Below are 23133 nucleotides of genomic sequence, written 5' to 3'. Positions count from 1 at the left end.
TGTCTGCTTCAGCAAAATAGTCTTTCATGTGTCTGCTTTAGCAAAACATCCCTTCACCTGTGTCTGCTTCAGGAAAACATAGTTTGATATAACTGAGTTTCTAAAGAAATCAGAAGTTTCCACTTCAGTTGTGCTTAGGTTACAAAATGTAAATCACTCTAGGCAGTTTAACATGGATTTGGTTTGGTTTTTTTAAAAAAAAAAAAAATGGGGAATGAAATTGTGATCCAGAGATGAAAACTAGCAGGGAGTTCTGGGCTTGCAAGTTAAAAGCTAGAACAATCAGCTCTAGGGCAGAATTTGCCTTGTAGAGCCAGTAACCCTGCAGGAGATGCCATCTTCACCAGAGAGTAAAGGAGAAACATTCTATCATTTCTCATTTCCAGTCTCCCAGCAGGGCTTTTCTTGATTGAACCCTGTCAAAGCAGCTGACCTAGGAGCAGACACAATGTAGCTTGTTGGGAATTAGCTCTCCTTCCCTGGATAAGTGGGGAAGCAAATGGGATGGATAGGTCTGAACACCAACAAAATACAGTAGCTGGGGTTTTTGTTGTTTTTCTTTCTGTGAGACCTCAACTTCATCAGCTTCTGGGGAAAGAGAAGCATCAATGTATCTCGGTTAGAGATTTTCATGTTAGCAGCTGGGATGTTGGGTGTGTATGTTGCTTCAGGCTGTGGACTGGGTCAAAGGGCAGTCTTTTCTGTTTCCCATTCTGGGTCATACTGATATCCAGGGCAAGCCCTCCTGGGGCAGATGGCAGATATTGGGTGTGCAGAGCAGCAAGCAGAGACACATGGGTCTCCAGAGGCCTAGGCTCTAAGCTGACATATTGTCACTTCTGCCTATATTCTGAAGCCCAAAGCCAGGCACACAATGAAGGGACAGTAGCCTATTAGGGTATGTGGCTCTGGCAGCCACCAAGTTCTATTCCTCCCCCCTGAGGCTGCCAACCAATGTCCAGCCATCAAAGTGTTGAAGTCCATAAACTCAAAAACCCTCTTTGGCTCACTTAATTAACATGCCTAATTAAAATTAAACACTTCTTACCCTTTTACCCTTATAAACTGCCATTTGCCTATTGGCCATAGCTATCTCCTCTCTATCCAGAGACAGTCCTTTGTCCCCTTCTCCCTTGCCCTATATCTCTTGTCTTTATCTTGTATCCCTGCCCTCTGTCCCTCTGGGGCAAATTAATCTGCTTTGTGCTGAGAACTTGGTCTTGGGCAGTCTTGAGCTGAGGTCAAGGTTCCCTACACACAGACAAGCCCAATTTCAGTGGGTGGAGATGAATGTTCTCCCCAGTCTTTTATAAGGTGTTATGTATACAGATTCATAGATAAGAGAATTTACAAACAGGCCAAGAGGGAAAGCCAAGAATAATTCTATTGGCTTTTGCAATTAAGAAAACAAACAGCAGCTGTTTGGAGGGAGCTGGCTAAGAGGAAGACAGTCATGCTTACTGAGTAAAGGCCAAGAAAGCAGGCAGGTGTAGCCGTGGAAGTCTGCCAGCAGCTGCAGAGGGTGAGGGAAGCGGGTGTTCAGAAGTCAAGTGATCCTCAGGCTCTAGGTAAGCAGGTTTAGGATTTGGGCCAGTCTCACACAAAAGGCGATTGAAAGGGTGGATCGCAGTCAAAGTGATGTTTTTGAATTCAAACTCAGAAATCCGGTTGGCTTAGCAGGGAAGAGCTGTAGCCACTGCAAAAATGAAATGACTTCTGGGACATAAGTACCCATTTTCCCCAGCTTCCTAGCTTGTCTTTAGATGCACCGAGGTTCTTGATGTTTATGGAACTGACAGTTTGCCCCGTCGAGGTGATTGATGGCCCATTTGGATCATTTTTTAAAATAAAGATTTATTTTTGATGTATATAACTGAGAGAGAGGGGCAGGGAGACTATGCGAACACATGAGTGTTGGTGCCCATAGATGCAGGAGGCCCTGGATTCCCCAGAGCTGGAATTACAGGTGATTGCAAGTTGCCCAGCATGGGTGCTGGCTAGTGCATAGTCTTACCACTAAGCCATCGATCCAGCCCCCTTGGATTAGCTGTCTGCTTGCTTGCTTGCTTGGCTGCTCTTTGGTAGGCAAGTTCTCTCTGTGGAGCCCTGACTGGCCTGAAACTCAGTAGGCAGACCATGCTGGTCTGAACTCACAGGGATCCACCTACCTGCCCCTGACTCTGACAGAGTGCTGGGACTATTGGCCCAGCATGCACCACGCCCAGTCTCTCTCTCTCTCTCTCTCTCTCTCTCTCTCTCTCTCTCTCTCTCTCTCTCTTTTTCTTTAAGCAGGGTGAACAGAGATTTATCAAGGCAATGTTAGGCAAACCTCTAGAGAATGAGGAACACCTAGAGTTGCCCGCTCCTCCCCGCCCCCCTTTAAAAAATCTACTAATGAGGGCTGGATTAAGGTCCTAAGTTCAATTCCCAGCAACCACATGGTAGCTCACAACTATCCATAATGGGATCCTATGCCCTCTTCTGGTGTGTCTGAAGACAGCTGCATTACTCATATAAATAAATAAGTCTCTTTTTTTTTAATCCACTAGTGAACCACTTCTCAGAATACTAAACACTGGATGTGTGGCCATTTTCCACTTCTGACATAAGGTAGCCACAATTAAATTCTGCTGAATATCTTTTGGAAGTGGGAGGAAGTAAACTGAGCCCCGTGAGTAACAAGTCAGATATACCCTCTATCTCTGAGCTTCATCCTTGCCCCTGTCCTGTGATAATTATCTTGATTTAGTGCAGTTGAACAGGCTAAGGGCCCAGGCCCATAGGCCTCCTCCCTCTCTTCGAATGACAACTATAAGGCTTAAACTAAGGATAATCCCCAGATTCGGACCAATCAGCTCTAAACTGCTGGTTTCTGCAACTCCCTCTTCTGGTTTAGTAATTCTTTAGAATAGCTCAAAGACCCCAAAGGAAGCTGCTTTATTACTATATTAATCAGTCCCATGTCCTTACACTGCTGAGGCAAAGTTCCTGACAGAAGCCTCTTAAGGAAGGAGAGGTCTTCTTTAGCACAGCCCACGGCACTGAGGAGAGCCAGAGATGTTCGGTCTGCGGCTGCAGGAGCTTGAGGTACGGTTTGTTCACAACCTGGCAGATCAGGAAGTAGAGTGCTAGCCCAGATCTGGTCAGTTGCCTGCCTCCACCGGTGAAGGCCCATGTTCCAAAGGATTCGTGACCACCCAGAGTCACCCCACCACTTGGGGAGACCCCAAGAGTTCAAACCCAAGCCTGTGGGAGACACCTCACCTTCAGACATAGCATTCATTCCAAAACAGCCAAATCAAAGAGCTGTACAGGACATGGGGCTCACGGAGCGCCCACATTCTCTTTCCCAGCATGTCACCCTCCAAACCACCCCAGTATGGCCATCAACCCAGTTTTCCCAATCTCATTATTAAGAGCAGGGCTATGGAGACTGTACTGCATAGATGTGATTTAATCGTTGGGTTTTGGTGTTGAAATCAGATCCCCATTCCTCCACCCCCTAGAAGCTAGGGTTGAGACAAAGCATTCTAGCCTTTTAACCACATGGTTGGTGCATCCTGAAGCTATCTAGGGACCCACCAAGAGTCATTTTCATAACATAGCTTAGATGTGGTTAAGGGAAGCTTGCTATGAATATCAAAAGATGTTCGGTCCTCTTCCCTCACCACTGAATGATACACTGATATGATACAGTTCGTCATATGAAATCAATAAAAATAATAAACCATATAAACAGACTTAAAGACAAATATGGCACAGCCATTTCAGTAGCTGAAAAAAAAAGGCCTTTAACAAAATACTTTCATGGTAAAAGTCAGAGATGAGGCAGGACTGGAGAGAACATACCTCGATATAAGAGAAGCGCTACATGATGAATTATTCCAAATGGGGAACAAATTCAAAGGAATCCCATTACAACCAGGAACCGGGCAGGGCTGTGTGTCCACTATCCTTGAATTCTGAAGCTGTGCCTGGCACAAGGAACAGCGTCCCAAACTGTATCTCTCACAGAAGCACGATGGCTTTCCCACATGGGAAGCATTGTGTTTGCCACCGCGAGCTTTTGACCACGGCAGTACACCCAGACCAACAGGATGAAGTCTGCCGTGCCCACGGGTTCCCACCTCCCACCACTTCCCCCATGTGTTGCCTGCGATCCTGAGACACCAAACCATACTCTTCCCCCACACCCCCAACCCCCAACCGAATCTTCCCTTCCAAGCATTCAGAAGGTTACTTCAGTCTTCATTCCGACTCTCTCCTGGTGGGCCCTAACGGTTGCTTTACTGACCATTGGTGTATTCGGTGGGTCCACCAAGTTCCGCTCTTTTGGAGGAGAATTTGTTTAGTCTCCACCCTCCTTTGTCTCTGTCCCTTCTTTCAGCTTGAGCTCCCCTGGCCCATAGACTAGGGAGCTATTCTTTGAATGCCAGGGGAAATTTCACCTCCACCGCAGGATTTCTCAGGTTTCTGTATTAACCCACTGTACTTTTGTTTGCCTTTGCAACCCCCTCCCGGCCTTTACCGGATCTTACCCACGTCTGTATACTGCACGGAGGGAGGTTAGCAGAATTTTGCATTAAAAAGGCCTTTCCTTGTGGTATGGAATAGAATCAAAGTGGCGGGCCCCCTTTGGATTCTAGCGCTGCTTTGTATTTCTCTGTAGATTCTTTGCTTACTAAGCAAGATCCATTTGGGCTCCAGGAGAAAGGGAGACTTCAGCTCATTACTTACAGAAGGTGTTTCATTGTATTAGGCAAAGGAGAACAGGGAGAAAACTGCCACCGTTGAATAATGAAGGAAGGAAATGAACCAATTCCTGCTTTGGAGAAGTATCTAACAGCTGTGCACCCAGCTGCAGGAGTGAAAACATTGGGGGCAGGGGGCTGTGTGTGCTGAAGCCACAGTGTACATTTTAAAGAGTTATTTGCATACTCTCTTCATAAATGCGATTTCAAGACTCCTAACTGCCTTGAGGGCGGGGCTGCTTCAGGCAATATTTTATGCAGAAAAATCATTAACTTCCTGAATGATGAGAAGGTTATCCCAATGAATGAATATCAACCATGGCTTCTGCAGGAATTGAAACATTTCTTTTCTACTGCGAGAGTTTACTTTCTGGAAATTAGCTGGCCTCCAACGCAATAAGATTTCCACCATCACTTAAAGAGATACTTTTCAATTTTTCTTTTCCAAATGAGAAGTCTCTTGCTATTACATTCAGTTTATTGTCTCCATTGAAAACAGCTTTAATAAAATATATATAATATTGTCGAATGAAGAATAAAACGAGGTTGTCCCTAGCTCTGTAGACAGGATTGAAGTAACCATTGATTTAATTGGGCAAAAGGGGCTTGCCAGTGGGGTTTCCTAAAGCCTTGTTAAATACAATGCAGGGAAAGCAATTCTCTCTAGCCTGTATTTACAATTGTGGGAGGTGTATAATTGTTACATAAATATTCATTGAGATTCTTGAGTGAAACCAGGTCCAACGGAAACAAGGTTTCTGTTCTAAGGAGGACAAGCAGACGGCCCCTCCCAGTGTCCATCACTGCACATCCCAGATCTCGCAGAGGAGCGGGGTGAACTTGTGGTCATTCACCCTCCACGACATCAGCATCTCGGCGTGGTGATGGTTGAATGTCCGCAGTTCCGTCAAGCGACCCAGAAGGCAGGCGAAATGCTGGGGGTTCTCGGGCTGGTAGATCTTACACAGTTTTTGCAGCACGTCAAGCAGAGGTTCCTGAAGCTTCTCCACTGCCTCTCTATCCTTTATGTATTGTCTGTCTATGTGAGGGTTTGAAATAAAATAGCAAGATCAAGAAAGTGAATAAAAACACTAATTGGGGTAACTATGGCAACGGCTAAGCTTTTTTAAATGTGTGTATTTATACATATATATTGCATACTTAGATGAAGACAATTTTCAATATAATAAAACTATTTCATGTACATACACACATATCTACACATATACATACAAAGATACATACATAGACGTATATGTATACTGGACTTACATGTAGACCAATCTAGGGAACACCAACTGCTCCCAGAAGTCCCCCTAAACTCCCTCGCCTATCGAAGTCATTGACAGAAATCCACACAACAGGTTTAAGCATGCTATCTCGGGGGAATATTCCCAGACTCCCTAGGCCATGGGGGATCTGCGTGTATAACTCCAGGTGTCTCTACCAAATGTTTTTTTCACCTCAATCATAATTATTAATGCCCAAAGAATACCAACTAGTGCCTACCTATTTATCACATATTAAAAAATCATCTAAGGTTAGCACAATATGTTTTGCCAAAGACAAATGCAGTAGTACTTTCACCCAAATTATTAAAGTCAACTCTGAAAATAGCTTTTATGCAGAGAGACATTCAGGTCTTCAATTTTCAAAATAGTAATAAAATTAGAAGCATACAATTATATAAACAGTGACTATTAAGTATGTCTTTGAAGAGCCATAGAGTAGGACATCATAACTTTTAATAAGAGCCCTGTAAAGAGTTTTCTAAAGGATAAACAGATCTCTGCTATGTTACAATGTATACCATGTCCTTGATGTCCCTTTACAAGTATCTATCTCTCCAGTGTTACAATGTATGCCATGTCTTTGATATACCTGGACAAGTATGTCTCTCCACTGTTACAATGTAAAGAGTTTTCTAAAGGATAGACAGATTTCTGCTATGTTACAATGTATACCATGTCTTTGATGTTCCCTCACAAGTATCTGTCTCTCCACTGTTACAATGTATACCATGTCTTTGATGTCCCTGCACAAGTATCTGTCTCTCCACTGTTACAATGTATACCATGTCTTTGATGTCCCTGCACAAGTATCTGTCTCTCCACTATTACAATGTATACCATGTCTTTGATGTTCCCTCACAAGTATCTGTCTCTCCACTGTTACAATGTATACCATGTCTTTGATGTCCCTGCACAACTATCTGTCTCTCCACTGTTACAATGTATACCATGTCTTTGATGTTCCCTCACAAGTGTCTCTCCTAAGCGCCCTCCCTGACAACTAATGAACACACCATTGTCTCTCCCACCTCCTTCCCATATAGTCTCATCACCGTAAGTTTCTTTTAGATGAATTCTCACTGTATAGTCCAGGCCAGAGCTCAAATTTGTACTTTTTCTCCATCAGCCAAGTGCAGACATTACAGGCACGAGACACTGGGGCTGTCTATTATTATTACATGTTTTGCAGAAATTTTGTTATCTTCCTCACTTTTCTAGAGCAATAACCTTGTAGGAGCAGTATTCAATTTACTCCTAAAGCCTAGAGGCATATTCGCTGTGTAGGAGGTGTTCAATGGGCAGTTATTGAAATCATAACGGTAAATTTTTTTCACTGAAAGTATATTAGGATAATATTAATGTTCTGTTTGAGTGGTAGAACTGTGGACCACTTTACTTTCTTCTTGTGCCTCTGTGTTTTCCATGTTTCCTTTAATATGCACCATCATGACTATGCTAAGAAGCAAACAGTATAAAAAACACGAATATGATGGCAAAATTACCTGGTGAGAGGATGACGATGGCTGTGAGCAGAGCATACTCCTCCTGAGTCATTTTCAGTTCCCCAATGCTTTTGTAGAAACTGAACATCGGGGTTATATACTCATCAGAGATGCCTGTACAGAAAAGTTGAAAAAGCACAGTTACCATAAAAAATTAATTTTATTAATCATTATTGTGGGGAGTGTGTGTGTGTGTGTGTGTGTGTTCAGGTATGTGTGTACGTGCATGTGCAGGTGTGTGTGAACATGTGTGTCCATATAGAGGTCAGGGTACAACCTTGTGGAGTTGGTCCTCTCCTTCACATGAATTCCAAAGATCAAAGATCTAATGCTGCAATGATCAAAGCCAGCTCATTCATATTTGTCTCCATGCACACACAATCGTTTTGTTATAATAAGGTAAACATCTCAGTCAAAAGCAGTGTGTGGTAAGAAAACCAGTAGGCAAAATCTTCAAAGGACAGCCTCCTGTTGGATGCATTTTCTTTGAATTCCATACTGTCTTTGTTTGGCCACCAGTGTGTAACAATAAATGATAATGCTTGTGGGTTAGAAGGATTCCCATAATTGCATCATTTTCTGGGTGTGGGGCCCGTTTCTTTAAACAATATCAATAGATACATTCAAGATAGAGAGTAACTTTACCAATGAACAAAGCCTAGCTGTGCTTCCACCCAGAACAAGCTGGCCCAGGTTCTTCTGCATGGGCTTAGATCTGCCGGAAGCACCCATTGCCTATCACCCACTTATCAGTATGGGACCACTTTTTTTCAAACTCGGTACATCAAATATGAAGCAGGTAAGGAGCAAACCTCCCAGCTTTCTCCAAGTCCAGGTCCAGATGTCTCCGTTTTCAGTGATGGACATCCTTGGCATCCAGTTGTCCAGGATGACATTCTGGTGTGTGGTCCTATGGGCCTCACTGCGTCCCTTCACCCCAGGATACCTTACCTCCCTTTAGCTCTTGGCACTGAGTTAGTTTCACCCAATGATCTCTCTTCATCTGGCATATAGCAACTGCTTCTTCATTCATATTCCTGTCTTGTTTAACCTTCTCTAACACACTCTCTAGCCAAATAACAGAATGGCCCCATGAACTTCAAATCACACACTTCTTCCTCACTAGTTCCACACCTTCTGAACCTTTCGATGGCTTTTGCCATAAGCATGCTTTTTTTTTTTTTTTTTTTTTTTTTTTTTTTTTTTTTGCACAAAACACCTGTCCCCAAGGGACAGCTCCCTGATGGCTGGAACTGTTCCCAAGTTTTTTTTTTTTTTATTCGATATAATTTATTTACATTTCAAATGATTTCCCCTTTTCTAGCCCCCCCACTCCCCGAAAGTCCCGTAAGCCCCCTTCTCTTCCCCGTCCTCCCTCCCACCCCTTCCCACTTCCCCTTTCTGGTTTTGCCGAATACTGTTTCACTGAGTCTTTCCAGAACCAGGGGCCACTCCTCCTTTCTTCTTGTATCTCATTTGATGTGTGGATTATGTTTTGGGTATTCCAGTTTTCTAGGTTAATAACCACTTATTAGTGAGTGCATACCATGATTCACCTTTTGAGTCTGGGTTACCTCACTTAGTATGATGTTCTCTAGCTCCATCCATTTGCCTAAGAATTTCATGAATTCATTGTTTCTAATGGCTGAATAGTACTCCATTGTGTAGATATACCACATTTTTTGCCATGTGCATGCTTTTAAAGGGGCACCCCCCCACACCTCTTTCACCATCCGGATTGAGCCAGTATTAACACAGAGTCCGTATTAACTCTCTGTGATAGGTACTTCCTGACCACTCCTTTCAAGCCCACTAAGTCAAATACCAAAGATACCAAGGAAAAACCAAACCCTCCCCCCTTCCTCCACATCCACTCATTTCCTGCTATTTCTTCATCAAGTTTTCTAAAATCCTTCTAGACCAGCAGTTCTCAGCCTTCCTAAGGCTTCCTTTAGCACAATTCCTTGTATTGTGGTGACACCACCACCACCATAAATGTTTCTACTTCAAACTATAATTTTTGCGACTGTTATGAATTATAATGTGAATAGTTGCTATCCAGACTATTTGATATGTGATAGGCAGGTTGAGAACTACTGTTACGAGCTAAATAGAGAAAAGTTAGTAAGCTGCCCCAAGAGACAGAGCTAGTGAGAGGCTACGCCATGACTCGAGCCAAAGTCGGCAGGCTTTGGCTCAGTTTCCCCTGCTTTTCCATCACACAGTTTCCCTTATAAATTCCGTTTTCCCGGTGTCCAGATGCCCACCGCTCTCTCTGCTCAGAATCTCCTCATTCCCTTTGAACTTTATTCTTGTTTATAATTTAAGACAGCTTGTGTTGTCTTCCTCAACTACTAGTTTGGAGCTTGTACATGGTCTCATTCCAGAGAAGTACTGGTTAGGGAATCAAAGAGACAGGAGAGATGTGGAAACGACTTGCTGATGAGTAGAGATGAGGACCAGTCTCCCAGGATTGGTTCGCCTGAGAATGCATTGCTTTCTTCCTTCCTAAGCTAAATCTAGAGCCACAGAATTCTGGCTGAACAAATCAGAATATAGTTGGACTCCCGATGCTTGAGAGTATGGCTATATTGCCGGGCGTGGTGGCGCATGCCTGTAATCCCAGCACTTGGGAGGCAGAGGCAGGTGGATTTCTGAGTCCGAGGCCAGCCTGGTCTACAGAGTGAGTTCCAGGACAGCCAGGACCACACAGAGAAACCCTGTCTCGAAAAACCAAAAAAAAAAAAAAAAAAAAAAAAAAAGAGTATGGCTATTAACTTGTACACTTTATAAAGTCAGGTTATCAGCAAGTCAAATCCTCATCCTTAGATGAGTTTGAAGTCTCTTCCAAACTGAGCCCTCAGCCTCTCCCAGAGATTTAACACACCACACACCACACACCATACACCACAAACCACACACTACTACCCTCTCCCCCATCCTTTGATTATGTGTCTGACCCCAGTGGATTCTCTTAACAGCTAAGTCTTTGTTTAACAAGCGGGAGGTTACATCATAGGGAAGAATGCCCTTTATCCAACTGCTATAGAGCTACCCATGACCAGAGGAGATGCAACATTGGAGGACTGGAGCCGGAATCTGGGAATGCTGCCCGCTGCTTCCATCGTAGGGTTAGAGGTCACCAGTCAACTCTTGACTTTGACATCTGATTCATAGAGTATTACCTAAGAGAATAAGGAGAGTATTTTCCTGCCTCCCTGTAAGCCCTCCATGGTGGGGCAGGCCGTAATTTCAATCAGCTGGGAGCCCGAGGGAGGAAGAGAGGCAGTGCCAGCCCTGCCCAAGCTACAGAGCAAGTTTAAGGAAAGCCGGCCGACTAGTGAGACCAGAAATCAACTACAGAGATCCGCAACCGGCCAAAGAGCAGAGACTGTGGAGAGCGCAGGCGCAGGCTCAGGCTCAGGCGCAGGTTCAGGTGTGTCACATCTGCAACATCACCCTAAGTCCCCTATTGCTCAGGGAAATGAGCCAGGGGACCAGAGTGTCAGCTTCGCAACAGTGTCTCCTAGATATGTCAGGTACTACAGCCGTGCCATCTCAACAATATGGCTGCCCACGGGAGATCTGCTTAGAAATCACAGCAGTGGATAAACCAACATGGATGAAGGGGGCGGATTTCCCAAGTCTCCACCCCTGGATGGAGAGTTGGAGGAAACCAATGGCTGGGAAGACGGGGTGGAATCCATTTTCTCCAGGGATGAGCCCCCTGCTAACTAACCCCAAGTGGTCTGCCCTAAACCTAATCACATAGGAGCAATACTGAATGGATGCAGTAGATATGAGAGGAGGTGTCTTGAATTCAAGAGCAGAGCACAGAAGGAGTTGGGGAGGGGGGGGGTAAATACAATTCTCAAAAAAAATTAAATAAGTAAAAATAAGTTTCCACGGCTGGAGAGATGGTTCAGTGGTTAAGAGCACTGACTGCTCTTCTGAAGGTCCTGAGTTCAAAACCTAGCAACCACATGGTGGCTCACAACCATCCGTAAAGAAATCTGGCGCCCTCTCCTGGAGTATCTGAAGATAGCTACGATGTACTTACATAGAATAAATAAATAAATCTTTAAAAAAAAAGTTTCCAAAAAAAGAAAATAAACAAACAAACAAACAAACTGTGTTAGTCAGGGTTTCTATTCCTGAACAAACATCATGACCAAGAAGCAAGTTGGGGAGGAAAGGGTTTATTCAGCTTACACTTCCACACAGCTGTTGATCACCAAAGGAAGTCAAGACTGGAACTCAAGCAGGTCAGGAAGCAGGAGCTGATGCAGAGGCCATGGAGTGATGTTCCTTACTGGCTTGCTTCCCCTGGCTTGCTCAGCCTGCTCTCTTATAGAACCCAAGAATACCAGCCCAGAGGTGGAACCACCCACGAGGGGCCCTCCCACCTTGATCACTAATTGAGAAAATGCCACACAGCTGGATCTCATGGAGGCACTTCCCCAACTGAAGCTCCTTTCTCTGTGATAACTCCAGCCTGTATCAAGTGGACACACAAAACCAGCCAGTACACAAACAAAACAACCCCCCCCACACACACACACCAAAAAAAAAAAAAAAAAAAAAAAAAAAAGCCAAGATAGATCTGGGGAAAGCACTTGACTGGCTCCGGGTTTAATCCTCAGGATCACAAAAATAAAAATAAATAGGTAATCAAAACGACCAAGCATTTACCATTGTTAAGCAGATGAATAGCATTAACAAATAATCCATCATGACCTCAGTCAGGTTTAGCCTAGATTAGAGAGATGTGTGTCCCTCTGCCTTTACAAGGCTTTTTTATTTATTTATTTATTTTTTGTCTTAGTTTCATGTGTGTTGGGGGTGCTGTGCCGCAGCGCCTCATGGGAGGATCAGAAAACAGCTTTGGGAGTCAGTTCCTTCCACCACTGGTGTGGACCCTAGGGAACAAATTTAGGCTGTCGGGCTTGGTAGCTAGAGCCTCTCCTCCCCCCCCCCCCCTCCCTCTCACCGCTCCACCTGCTTCGCCATCTTGCCAGGTCAATATTGTGTGTGCACACATATGCGTGCATGTGTTTGCATTGAAAAAAAAACTTTCACTTTTTGGGTTTTTTGACACAGGGCTTTTCTATGTAGCCCTGGCTGTCCTGGAACTCACTGTGTAAACCAGGCTGGCCTCTGCCGTGTGTCACACCCTGAGCTAAAAGATCATTTTTCTTCCTCCTGGGGATCAGCAATTTGCCTATTTGCCTCAGTTTTTTTCTGGACACTAAAGCAAAACAAAGATTTGGGGTTGTTTTTTTTTTTAATTTATTATATATGTAAGTACACTGTAGCTGTCTCCAGACACTCTAGAAGAGGGCGTCAGATCTCATTATGGATGGTTGTGAGCCATCATGTGGTTGCTGGGATTTGAACTCAGGACCTTTGGAAGAGCAGCCAGTGCTTTCAACCACTGAGCCATCTCTCCAGCCCCAAAACAAAGATTTGTAACTCTCTCTCTCTCTCTCTCTCTCTCTCTCTCTGTCTCTCCCTCTCCTACCCCCCTCCCCCTCCCCCTCCCCCTCCCTCTTTCTCTCTCTTTCTCTATTCTTTTTTACCTTCCAAAATTTAGCACTCTTAGCTGTAAAAGGAGGTACGCATCTCTAATCCCAGCACTTGAGAGACCGAGGTGCTGAGGTCAATGGCAGCCCAGGGCACGTAACAAGAAGTTGCCTAAAGTCAAGAAAGGCTGTCTCACGTCCCTTCATATTCAGACTGCGCCCTTAGGGAAAAATCACCTAAACGGCGTGGTTGGGCTACAGCCCTACTTTATTCTGTTTTTAGAGAGAGCCTTGGTAAATTCATGAACATTTTTACTTGCCTAACAGATCTCTGTGGAACAATTCATTTTTATTAACATTTCTTCAAAATACATTTTAAATTGGGACTGGGGAGGGGTTTGAGACAGGGTCTCTCTGGGTAGCCTTGGCTGTCCTAGAATTTACTCTGTAGACCAAGCTGGCCTCAAACTCACAATGATCCTCCTGCCTCTGCCTTTGCGAGTGCTGGGCTTAAAGGCGTATGCCTCCAACAGCTGGCTCGTTTGAATTACTTGCTATGGCTACCAAATTAAACTGTTTCTAGCCAATGTTCATGTTTTACCAGTACCTGTACACGCAAATATGCTTTCTACTTCCGGCTGCTGTCTTTCCTGTCTCAGCATCTGCACACATCATTACATAGACTAAAGATTGGGTAAAGAAATGTCACAGACAGGCGTGTCCTATCTGGATGTATTTGTTAGAGAATTGCCCATTGTTTTTGCCAGTGACCACACATACTTTTGGTCACTTTGAAGGACTCAACCATGTGAATGAGCAATTTCGTTTTTTTTTTTTTATTGTTTTGAATCACCGACTTATTTATGAATGGCCGATTCGTCCCGGGGAGTGGCTTTTGAGAGTACTGATCTGTGAGAAAATGTCTCACGAGGCAAAGGTAACTTTGTGCTAGCGGCTGGAGTGTAGACCAGAATAAACCCTTAGTTATGAGGTCGTAAAAATTCCGCTAATGTTTGTTTACGTACATGCCACACATACCACACACAGGTGGAGATCTCAGCCCAGATTCTAGGAGTGGCTTCATTACCTCCACCTCGTGCGTCCCTGGGATCGAACTCCATTGATGAGGCTTTTTGGCAAGCACCTTCACCGGCTGAGCATCTCACTGGCCCCCGGGCCATGACTTTAAATGTCGTGGGATTTAGTGATACTATCCAAATGAACGGAATCTGAAGATGTTCATCAGTATTCAGAATCCATCTTCGATTGCCAAACTGATTAGCTTGCTCATCCCCTCACATTTTCAGCCTCCAGTGAAGCTGCCTCCCCAGTTAATTATAGTTGATGAAGTCTGGGGGAAAATAAGCTCAAATGCTTACTACGATTGTTTTATTTTGTACATGTAAAAGTCAGGAGTATAGAAAAATGTAGAAAATAAGTAATACGTGAGTTTTCAAAGTTGTTTTTCCTACACGTCAGATCAAGGGTAAGTCTTCTCTGGGATTCATTACTAAGGGCAGTAGTGTAAACAGGAAGAGTGTTTCAAGTATTTTGAGAACCTGCAGTTTCCTGAAGGGGGCAGCCCTTTCCCGTTTTCTGGCTTCCTTCTCTATTAACTTGATTAAATTTATTTAGGGTTTTCACTCTTAGGAACAGTTGTTTCAACATTGGCCACAAGAGGGCGCTATTTTCCAACTCACCAGGAGAAACGGTTTAAAACGTTTTGAATCATAAATTACTTCTGCACCTCTTTTTGTTGTTGTTGTTGTTGTTTTTGGTTTGTTTTTTTTTTCCCGTTAAGGGGGAACGGGGCTCTGTGATTGACAAATTGGATTTTCAAGGATCAGAAACGCTGTCTGAAAAACTGAGCCATAGCAGAATATTACTGTGTTTTCTTTCTCTTTGTTCTGTTCTGGAGATCAAACCTGGAGTCTCAGGGCTGCTAGGCAAGTGCCCTACCTCTTTTAAAAAGAGTCACTTCTTTCCTGATGGCTTCCTAGTATTAATCAGAAATAAAAGCAGGCAGTTTCTTTGTGTGCGGGAATATGTATTATATACAAGGATGTGTACCAATTTCCAAGACTTGATGCCTCTGTGTGATGCATTGTTGGTGATCTCAAGATAGACTGGACATCTTGTTTAAAGCGACGCTATTTGCTCAAACCCGTGTAATTTGAATTATTCCTGGAAATAACACCATCCCAATAGCAGAGGTTAAATGTGAACCTGCACACAGCATCCAAGCCTACGGATGCCCTCAACATCCTTTTCAGACTAAGTTTTCCATACCCTGGTGTGTTCCTGATGAATGAATAACTCATCTAGGATCCTAAAGTTTACTTTGGCCCCAGCCCAAGGTCCAGCTACTGTTGCTCTGTAACAGAGGCAGCATCCAGAAATTCTGCACGATTCTGGCCACCAAAATTAAAGTGTGTGTGTGTGTGTGGGGGGGGGGGTCTGCTGAAACTCCCTGTAGAGATTTCCGGTCTCCTCACTTTCAGCCGTGACCAATGTCTTGCTTTGAGGTGATGCTTACAGGCTCTGGTCGTTAGCTAGAGGAACTTGCCTGAGGGTAAAAGCAACACACATGGAGAGAAGACCAGGGAGACAGCTGCAGGGTTTCTCACTGTGTGCTGAGACCACATTAACTGCTCCTGCTGCTGCCTCTGCTGGTTTTTCGTTTGTGCTAACAGTTTTCCTACTTCCAAAAACTGTTACTAGGGATCCACCCCAGGGCTTCGGTACATGTCCGGCAAACATTTTACCATGAGCTACATCCCCAAGTTCTTATTTACTTACATAAAAAAAGTGTGTGTGTGTGTGCGCATGTGTGTTTGTGTATGTGTGTGTATATGTATATGTATGTGTGTGTGTTTGTGTGTGTATGTGTGCATATGTGTGTGTATTATGTATGTGTATGTGTATGCATGTGTGTATGTGTGTATGCATGTGTGTATGTGTGTGCATATGTGTGTGGATGGGCATGTGTGTTTGTGTATATGTATGTGTGTGTTTGTGTGTGTATGTGTACGTATGTGTATTATGTGTGTGCATATGTGTGCATGTTTGTATGTTTGTGCATGTGTGTTCATGTTTGTATGTTTGTGCATGTGTGTGCATATGTGTGTGCATGTGTGTGTATGTGTACGTGTGTGTGCATGCATGTATGTGTGCATATGTGTGTGTGCACATGTGTGTATATGTACGTGGGTGTGCGTGTGCATGCGTGCGTGCGTGTGTGTGTGTGTGTGTGTGTGTGTGTGTGTGTGTGTGTTTGCACACATGTGTGTGTAGGCCAGAAGTCAGCACCGGCTACCTTCCTGTATCACTGAGCCTGCAGCCCACTGACTTGGCAGGATGAGCTGGCTAACAGGCTCCAGAGACCTTGTCTCTGCCTCCCCAGCACTGGGGGTCCCAGGGGAACGCACCTAGCTTTTCACAGAGATGCTCAGCTCAGGAATTTATGCTCGAATGGCAGCCACTTTGCTGACAGCCATCTCCACAGCCTTCGCTCCTCATTTCCTACACTTCTAGGGCCACATTCAGCTCAATTTTCTATTACCTTTATCGGAGAGCTTCTGATAGTGTCTCTAAGAAATGACATATACAATTTGTTCTCAGGGTTCCTCCCAGGCACCCTGAAATATAGTGCAAGGCCCCTGTTAATATGAGGCACTATACCCGAATTCAAACGTTGCTTTTCTGCAATAATTTCCCTACCACAGTGCCGGCCACCGAATCGGAATTTTTTCTCCCTATTTAATTCCAGCACCGCATCCGACTCTTGGCTCTCCTCACTGTGACATGAAAACTATACGAATGTATGAGGGAAGAAATAGTGACTGCACCTCCATCAGCCTTGACTGGGAAGGCTGCTCCACGGATGTTCCTATTAGTCTCTGAAATGTATCTCTAATAAATAGCAGCCTGATGGAGACATAGAAATAGCTATAAAAATGTAACAAAGGTAAGCAATGTCATTAAGGCAGGGGAAGGGCCAGTGGGATGGTCCAACAGGTAAAGGGGCTTGCCACACAAACCAGACAACCTGAGTTCGATTCCTGGGACCAGCATAAAGGTGAAAGGAGAGAACCAACCCCCACAGAATTTTCTGGGGCCTCTACACATGCACTGTGGTATGTGCAACCACAAGCAGAGTATGGATGTACATTGACAATCATTACCTTTATGAAAAGTCCGTGAAGCCATTCTTATCATATTAAGACCCATTTCAACTGCTTAACCCTTACCAAGTGGGCCATCTGTGCCTCAATAACTGGCTTTAATTCTTAAAAGTTCCAATTAGTTTAGCAATGTTTTTTTAAAAGGTTAATGTAAAATGTTAATAAATAATATGCTCTGCACTAGGCCTAATAGCAAGATGTATTTGGTCAAATTGGTCCTATCTGGTGGTTAGGACTCTCACGGGAGTTTGGACAGTGAGGTTCCAATTGAACTCAATGAATTCTACCCAGATTGGTTTACATAGTGGCACTGGGCATCACAATAGTGCTGGATCAAAAGCCCTCAAGTGGCTAACAGCTCAGGGGAGGAATCGGATACCCAAGTCAGTGCACAATGCCCCGGGCTGAGCAACCCAAGGTCTTAGAGATGCCTGTCTTGTCTGCGCAGCGATACTAAAAATACTGACTCGTAAAATAATTTTGATACGTCTTCATCTGAAGAAAATATCTTTCTAGAAGTCAGCCTCAAATTGTCCATGCTGAAATTAACATGTGATCACCTTGAAAAGTGAAAGTTTTATCCTGACTGGCCAAAAGCTGGTAGATGTTACACCTTGGTAAGTGACAAAAACAATACATAGAAAGAGTGTTTCCAGAACACCTGCACTCATGTCCTAGGTGTCTGCTGATCTGCCGTGTGGCCTAGACACACAGGAATATGACTCCTGCTATAGATGCCAGAGACTACTTACAAGATGACATAAGAAAAAAAGTATTCTAAATCTTGGGACACACTGTCATTCTGACAAATACTTTTGAGTCAGATATTTAACTTATGTATATTGTGGGGATAAAAAAGCACCCCCCCCAAACCCTGTAAATTTTAGGATTAATTAAATTTGAAACAAAAAACCAATTTGTTTCATTTTATGAGGTTATTGCCAATGCCTTACTGGTGAAATGTACATTCATTAAGGCTTAGTAAACCCACCCTAGTCCTATCATTTTTATAATCAGTATTATATGATTACTATTTTTATTAAAATGTTCAGCTTAGAAGCCTAGTTTGCTTTACAATACTATACTAGGATTAAACCATTGATGCAATCAAATTTTATAGAAACAACTCCTCCACAGACTGTGTCAGATACAAGGTATCTGACATGGAAGATCTAGCTTCCATGGACATAAATAAACACAGTAGCTCCCTTTAAGTAACAAAACCTCAGGAGATGGTATCTTTGAATATATAATTTGGACATAATAATAGAAAAGAAAAAGAGTATAAATTTGCAGAACAAGAAAACTAATTTTTACATTGTATTCTTTAAAGACTTCCGTAGGCAACAATCAGGCAACTTTGAAAGGCTGTGCTATTCCAGAAATAATATATAATAGAAATAAGAAATACTCATTAGCATAGGAATAAACAGTTACTCTTAAAGGTCATCTTGCAAGATCAGGTTCTGATGTGACATGTGGACAAGACAATGTTCTGAGAATCCAGTGGAAGCAGAGGGCTCATGCATATTAATAAATGGAAGAGACACCATTGTGGATAATAAAATAGGAAGCAGAATGCGAGTTCGGGTGGTTTCCATTGTCACAATATGGGGTTGGTCTTTGCAGACAGTTTCTTATTATAAACAAGAGACATGCATATTTATTGATGTAGATTATATTCTAGAAACCTTTATCACTGAACTTTCACGAAACTTGAACAACCACAGCACTGAAACTTACATTATGAGTAAAAGGTTTTTTGTTTTGTTTTTGTTGTTTGGCTCTGACGTATATTTAACCTGACTCACCCGGATAGTCCACGGTGTCTGTATAAGACTCCTTGCTCCCTCCTCAGCCCCCTCAGCTCTGCATTTCCCTTACAGACAGAAGGATCTTTCTGTGACCCATCTGTTCAGAATATCATCAAGGTTTCCTACTGTACTGGAATGAAGTACTTTTCTTGCATTCAATATCCTTAGTAGTCTAGTACAGTTTCTGTTTCATAAATAATACTTTCTAATCATCAGGGCACTTGCGAGTCATCCTGTTTTGCCACATCCTTGCATTTTCTGTGCCTACCTACATTACGGTAGCCTTGGACTTTTCTGCTGAGAACATTCCTAGCCATCCTTCAGGATTCACCCGTCCAATGCCTACCAAATACAATAGACTCGCACGGGAATATGAGCACTCCTCCGTGCTCCAGTTTGCACAGTGCTCCTTACTTATGCTCTTCCACCTTTTCAACCTGTCTGCAGTTCCCAAAGGACAAAGGCCAGGCAGTGCATGGTCTGTACCCTCGACAACCATACAGTTCACTAGTATGTGGATCTCGAAACACAAAGGGCAGGCAGTGTGCCATCCATACCCTCAATGACTATAAAGTTATACTAGTTTGCAATTCCCAAAAGACAAAGACCAGGCAGTGTACCCTCCACACCTTTGACAACTGTACAGTTTCATGTGCAGGGAAACCCCAATATTCAACATCTATCTGTCTAGAGACAACCGAATACCTTCATAGAAAGACCTCCGAGAAATGCCACATCATGCTACATTTCCACGACATTTGCTATAGGAGGTGTCACACAGACAATGCTGTTAACTGGTCCTAGTACCCAGTATCTGCCTATGGCAGAGTTTCTAAATCTTGGCATGACTGAAATCCGGGACTATGTAAATTGTTTGCTAATGATGGGGGTGGGCAGCATCTAGCTTCTGCCCACTAGATGTTAGTAGTGTCCTCTCCCTGCAATGTGACCATTAAAAATAACTCTAGATACTGCCAAGCATCTAAGGGAGGAAGTGGATCAGCCGAGGTTGGAGACCACGGTGCTATGATATAAAATTAGCACTTTTCCATTTCATTGTATGTTTGTAAGATCCACCTTCCCCAACGAAGCTGTTAGTTAAGAAGAAAGAGGAGTGCTGGGATTTGGGGGAAGGAAGAAGCACAGGATGATGGTTTCACATAAGAAAACGAGTATCTGGGGAAGAGGGGGCAAATTGAGAGTGCTCAGCTGCACTTGGAATGTGTGGTCCACACCATTTGAGCTAACCATTGGGCTAACCATGCTGTCTTAGTCCTCAGGTTGAAGCAAGTGGTAAGTTGTACTCAGTTGGCAAAGCATTTTCCCAGGTGAGGCAAAAAGCAAACACCCGTGGCTCGATATAGCTCAGCACATCCAAAGTTCCCGGATTTAACTCCCAGCACAGCAAGATGGCTCACAGGTTGAAATCCTAGCACTCATAAGTAGAGGCAGGGGGATTAAAAGTCCAAGGCCATCTTCTGCCATACAGCAAATTCAAGGCAAGCCTATGAGAACCTGTTTCAAAAGAACGTTGCCAGAAGGAGCAAGAGTTGAGTTTGTCCAGCAAACGATCCAAGAAAGAATCATATTGATGGAGCAGACACCTGAAACTAAGTCCTGAGGAAAATGAGGTTGGGCAAAAACATAGCACAGTAGTGTTAGGATAGTAGATGACTCCATGCATAGAGTGTTAACCTAACCACTTGAGTTTGGTCCCTAAGCCCACCACACTCATTAGCTCACACTACTTTAATCTCCCCACACACTTACTGAGGAACAGGAGTCAGGGACGGGAGAACTTGTTGGAAGCTTGCAGAGTGACCAGCCTGGTGCAGCATAGCATAAAAGAGATTGTCTTGAAGAAATTCAGAGGTGAGGACCAACACTTGAGACTGTCTTCCGAACAACACAGACCCTCCATGATGCACGTCCCCACTTCCACACAGACATAAATGCACATAGAAGAAAAAAGTAGCTCAAGCCAGTGGCTGGGAGATTGGGGGATGACAGCTCAGTGGATGAAAGCTATTTAAAAGGGGGAGTCTCTGGAGTTGAAGAAGGGAGTGAGGGAGTGAGGAGGAAGGGGAGATGGTTGTCTTCCATTACAGCTTGTCAAAAACCTAGGCACTGCAGCTTTTAGAGATGTATTGGTATTAACAGGGTATGTGTTTGGCACAAGCTTAATAAAATCCATCTCCAACTGTCACAAAGAACAAATTAAATATATGTATATGTGTATGCATACATGTGTGTGTGTATATGTGTGTGCATGTATGTATATGTATGTGTATGTATATGTATGTGTGTATGTATGTGTATGTGTGCATGTGTATGTATGTGTGTGTATATGTATATGTATATGTATGTGTGTGTATGTATATATGTGTATGTATATGTATATATGTGTATGTTTATATGTATGTGTGTATGTGTATGTGTGTATATGTATATGTGTATGTATATGTGTATGTATGTATGTATGTGTGTGTATGTGTGTGTATGTGATGTGTATGTGTATGTTTATGATGCAAGTTGAGGGCCATGAAGATGCCCCACTCAGATCTTTCTTCACAAGAGTGCTTTGTAGGTCCATGACAGCCCGAGAGCTGCTCCCCTGTGAATGTTAACAACACGCTGATATCGATTGTACTCCAGCTACAGGCTAATCACAGCCAGCATGTTCCTGTGGGCCTGTTCAGTGGGCATCTCTAACCTCATCCCTCTCCTTATCCTAGCGTAGACTTCCTCAGCCCTGTGCTCTGAGTCTTTTCCCAGTCAAGCCTTCTCTCCCCTCCCACAGGTGTCAGATCAATGAGGTAGTGAGAAGACTCTCTCTCATCAGACCTGCTTCTTCCCCTTCATTTTTTCAGAGATTCTCATCAATTAATCCTTCACATATTTAATTTCATCCTGTCTTTTGCTTTTACCAAGACCCAAAGCTTATGCAGCTAGACTAAAGGCCTATAATAGATCATGCAAAAATTACTTTTATAACATGGAGAATGTTCCTCTTAGATATCCAGTAATAGGGGAAAGAGAGATAGAGATAGAGAGACAAACAGACAGAGAAAGAGACACACAGAGACTGGGTATTAATTCCCCTTCAGATCTCTACTCATCAAAATATTTTAATTTATACAGCAACTATGCCACGTGGCACCTGAATGAACTTTAAACAACTTATCTTGAAAGGAGAGAGTGCCACAGCAGAGTTCCTGTACCAACACTGCACTCAGCTTACACACAGATCCCAAAGAGTCCCTGATCCTTGGGATGAACAACTTCCAGGAGGACTGGAAAAAACAACTTCCCAGTGCTCAGTTTTCAGGGATGGGAAACCAGGAGTTCTGATACTTGGGAAGACCCTTCAGTGACAGGTCGGTGAAAGGGATGGTGTGACACAGTTCCTGCCCCTAGAGCAGGGCCAGTAGGATGTGGGCCTCCGTGAGTGCTGATTGTTGCTGTGCTTATAGGGCTTGTTTGTGTAATATGTTCGTGTTTGTACATACTTTGCTTCACATTCCTCCTTTGGAGAATGTTCTCCCTGCCAAGGTTAATTACTGCATAGTAATCAGAAACAGCTTGAGTCTGGGACGAAAGAATATATCTGATGTTCCTCAGCAAATGCTGTGACCTTCAGGACAGTCTTAGGCTGTGGGAAAGAACTCTGAAAACATGAGTTCAAGAATTTCTCAACTATGCAAAAATATAAAGATGCAATATAAATTGTGTGAGGGGCTTCACAGACCAAAACCAAACTAAACCAAACCAAACCAAACCAACCAAACAAACAAACAACAAAAAATAAAGAGAGGCATCTGCACTAATGAGTCAATAAAGGGAAAGGAATACTTTAAAAAAACAAGACTCATTGTTCAAATAATAAAGGAGCATCAGGAAGTGAGTGAGGGGTCATCCTAGGAAAGGAATCCCAATCAACTAAGTTTATTGTTTGTGTTTATAAAGATTTATAAACTCAGGTAGATTTCTGAGTTCAAGGCCATCCTAGGACAGAGGGAGTTTAGGTCCAGGAGTGGTGGGAGTTGTGATCTAAGGGCAGGATCCTAC

At 43.4% G+C, this 23133-nt stretch overlaps 1 protein-coding gene across 1 annotated transcript in view; it reads right to left on the bottom strand.

Moving 5' to 3' along the window:
* Window positions 1–5256: 5256 nt before the first annotated feature.
* Nr1h4 (nuclear receptor subfamily 1 group H member 4) overlaps window positions 5257–23133 on the bottom strand; it is a 62687-nt gene continuing 44810 nt past the window's right edge. The window contains exons 8-9 of the mRNA XM_052165351.1: window positions 7546–7659; window positions 5257–5790 (exon numbers count right to left, since the gene is read on the bottom strand). Of these exons, the coding sequence (XP_052021311.1) occupies window positions 5552–5790; window positions 7546–7659 (353 nt within the window). The 3' untranslated portion in view covers window positions 5257–5551. The remainder of the gene's footprint in view (window positions 5791–7545; window positions 7660–23133) is intronic.

Source organism: Apodemus sylvaticus, chromosome 20 (assembly GCF_947179515.1).
Source record: "Apodemus sylvaticus chromosome 20, mApoSyl1.1, whole genome shotgun sequence".
Taxonomy (NCBI): Eukaryota; Metazoa; Chordata; class Mammalia; order Rodentia; family Muridae; genus Apodemus; species Apodemus sylvaticus.
The sequence above is the reverse complement of the archived record's forward strand: the minus strand, read 5'-3'. Positions and strand labels throughout refer to the sequence as shown.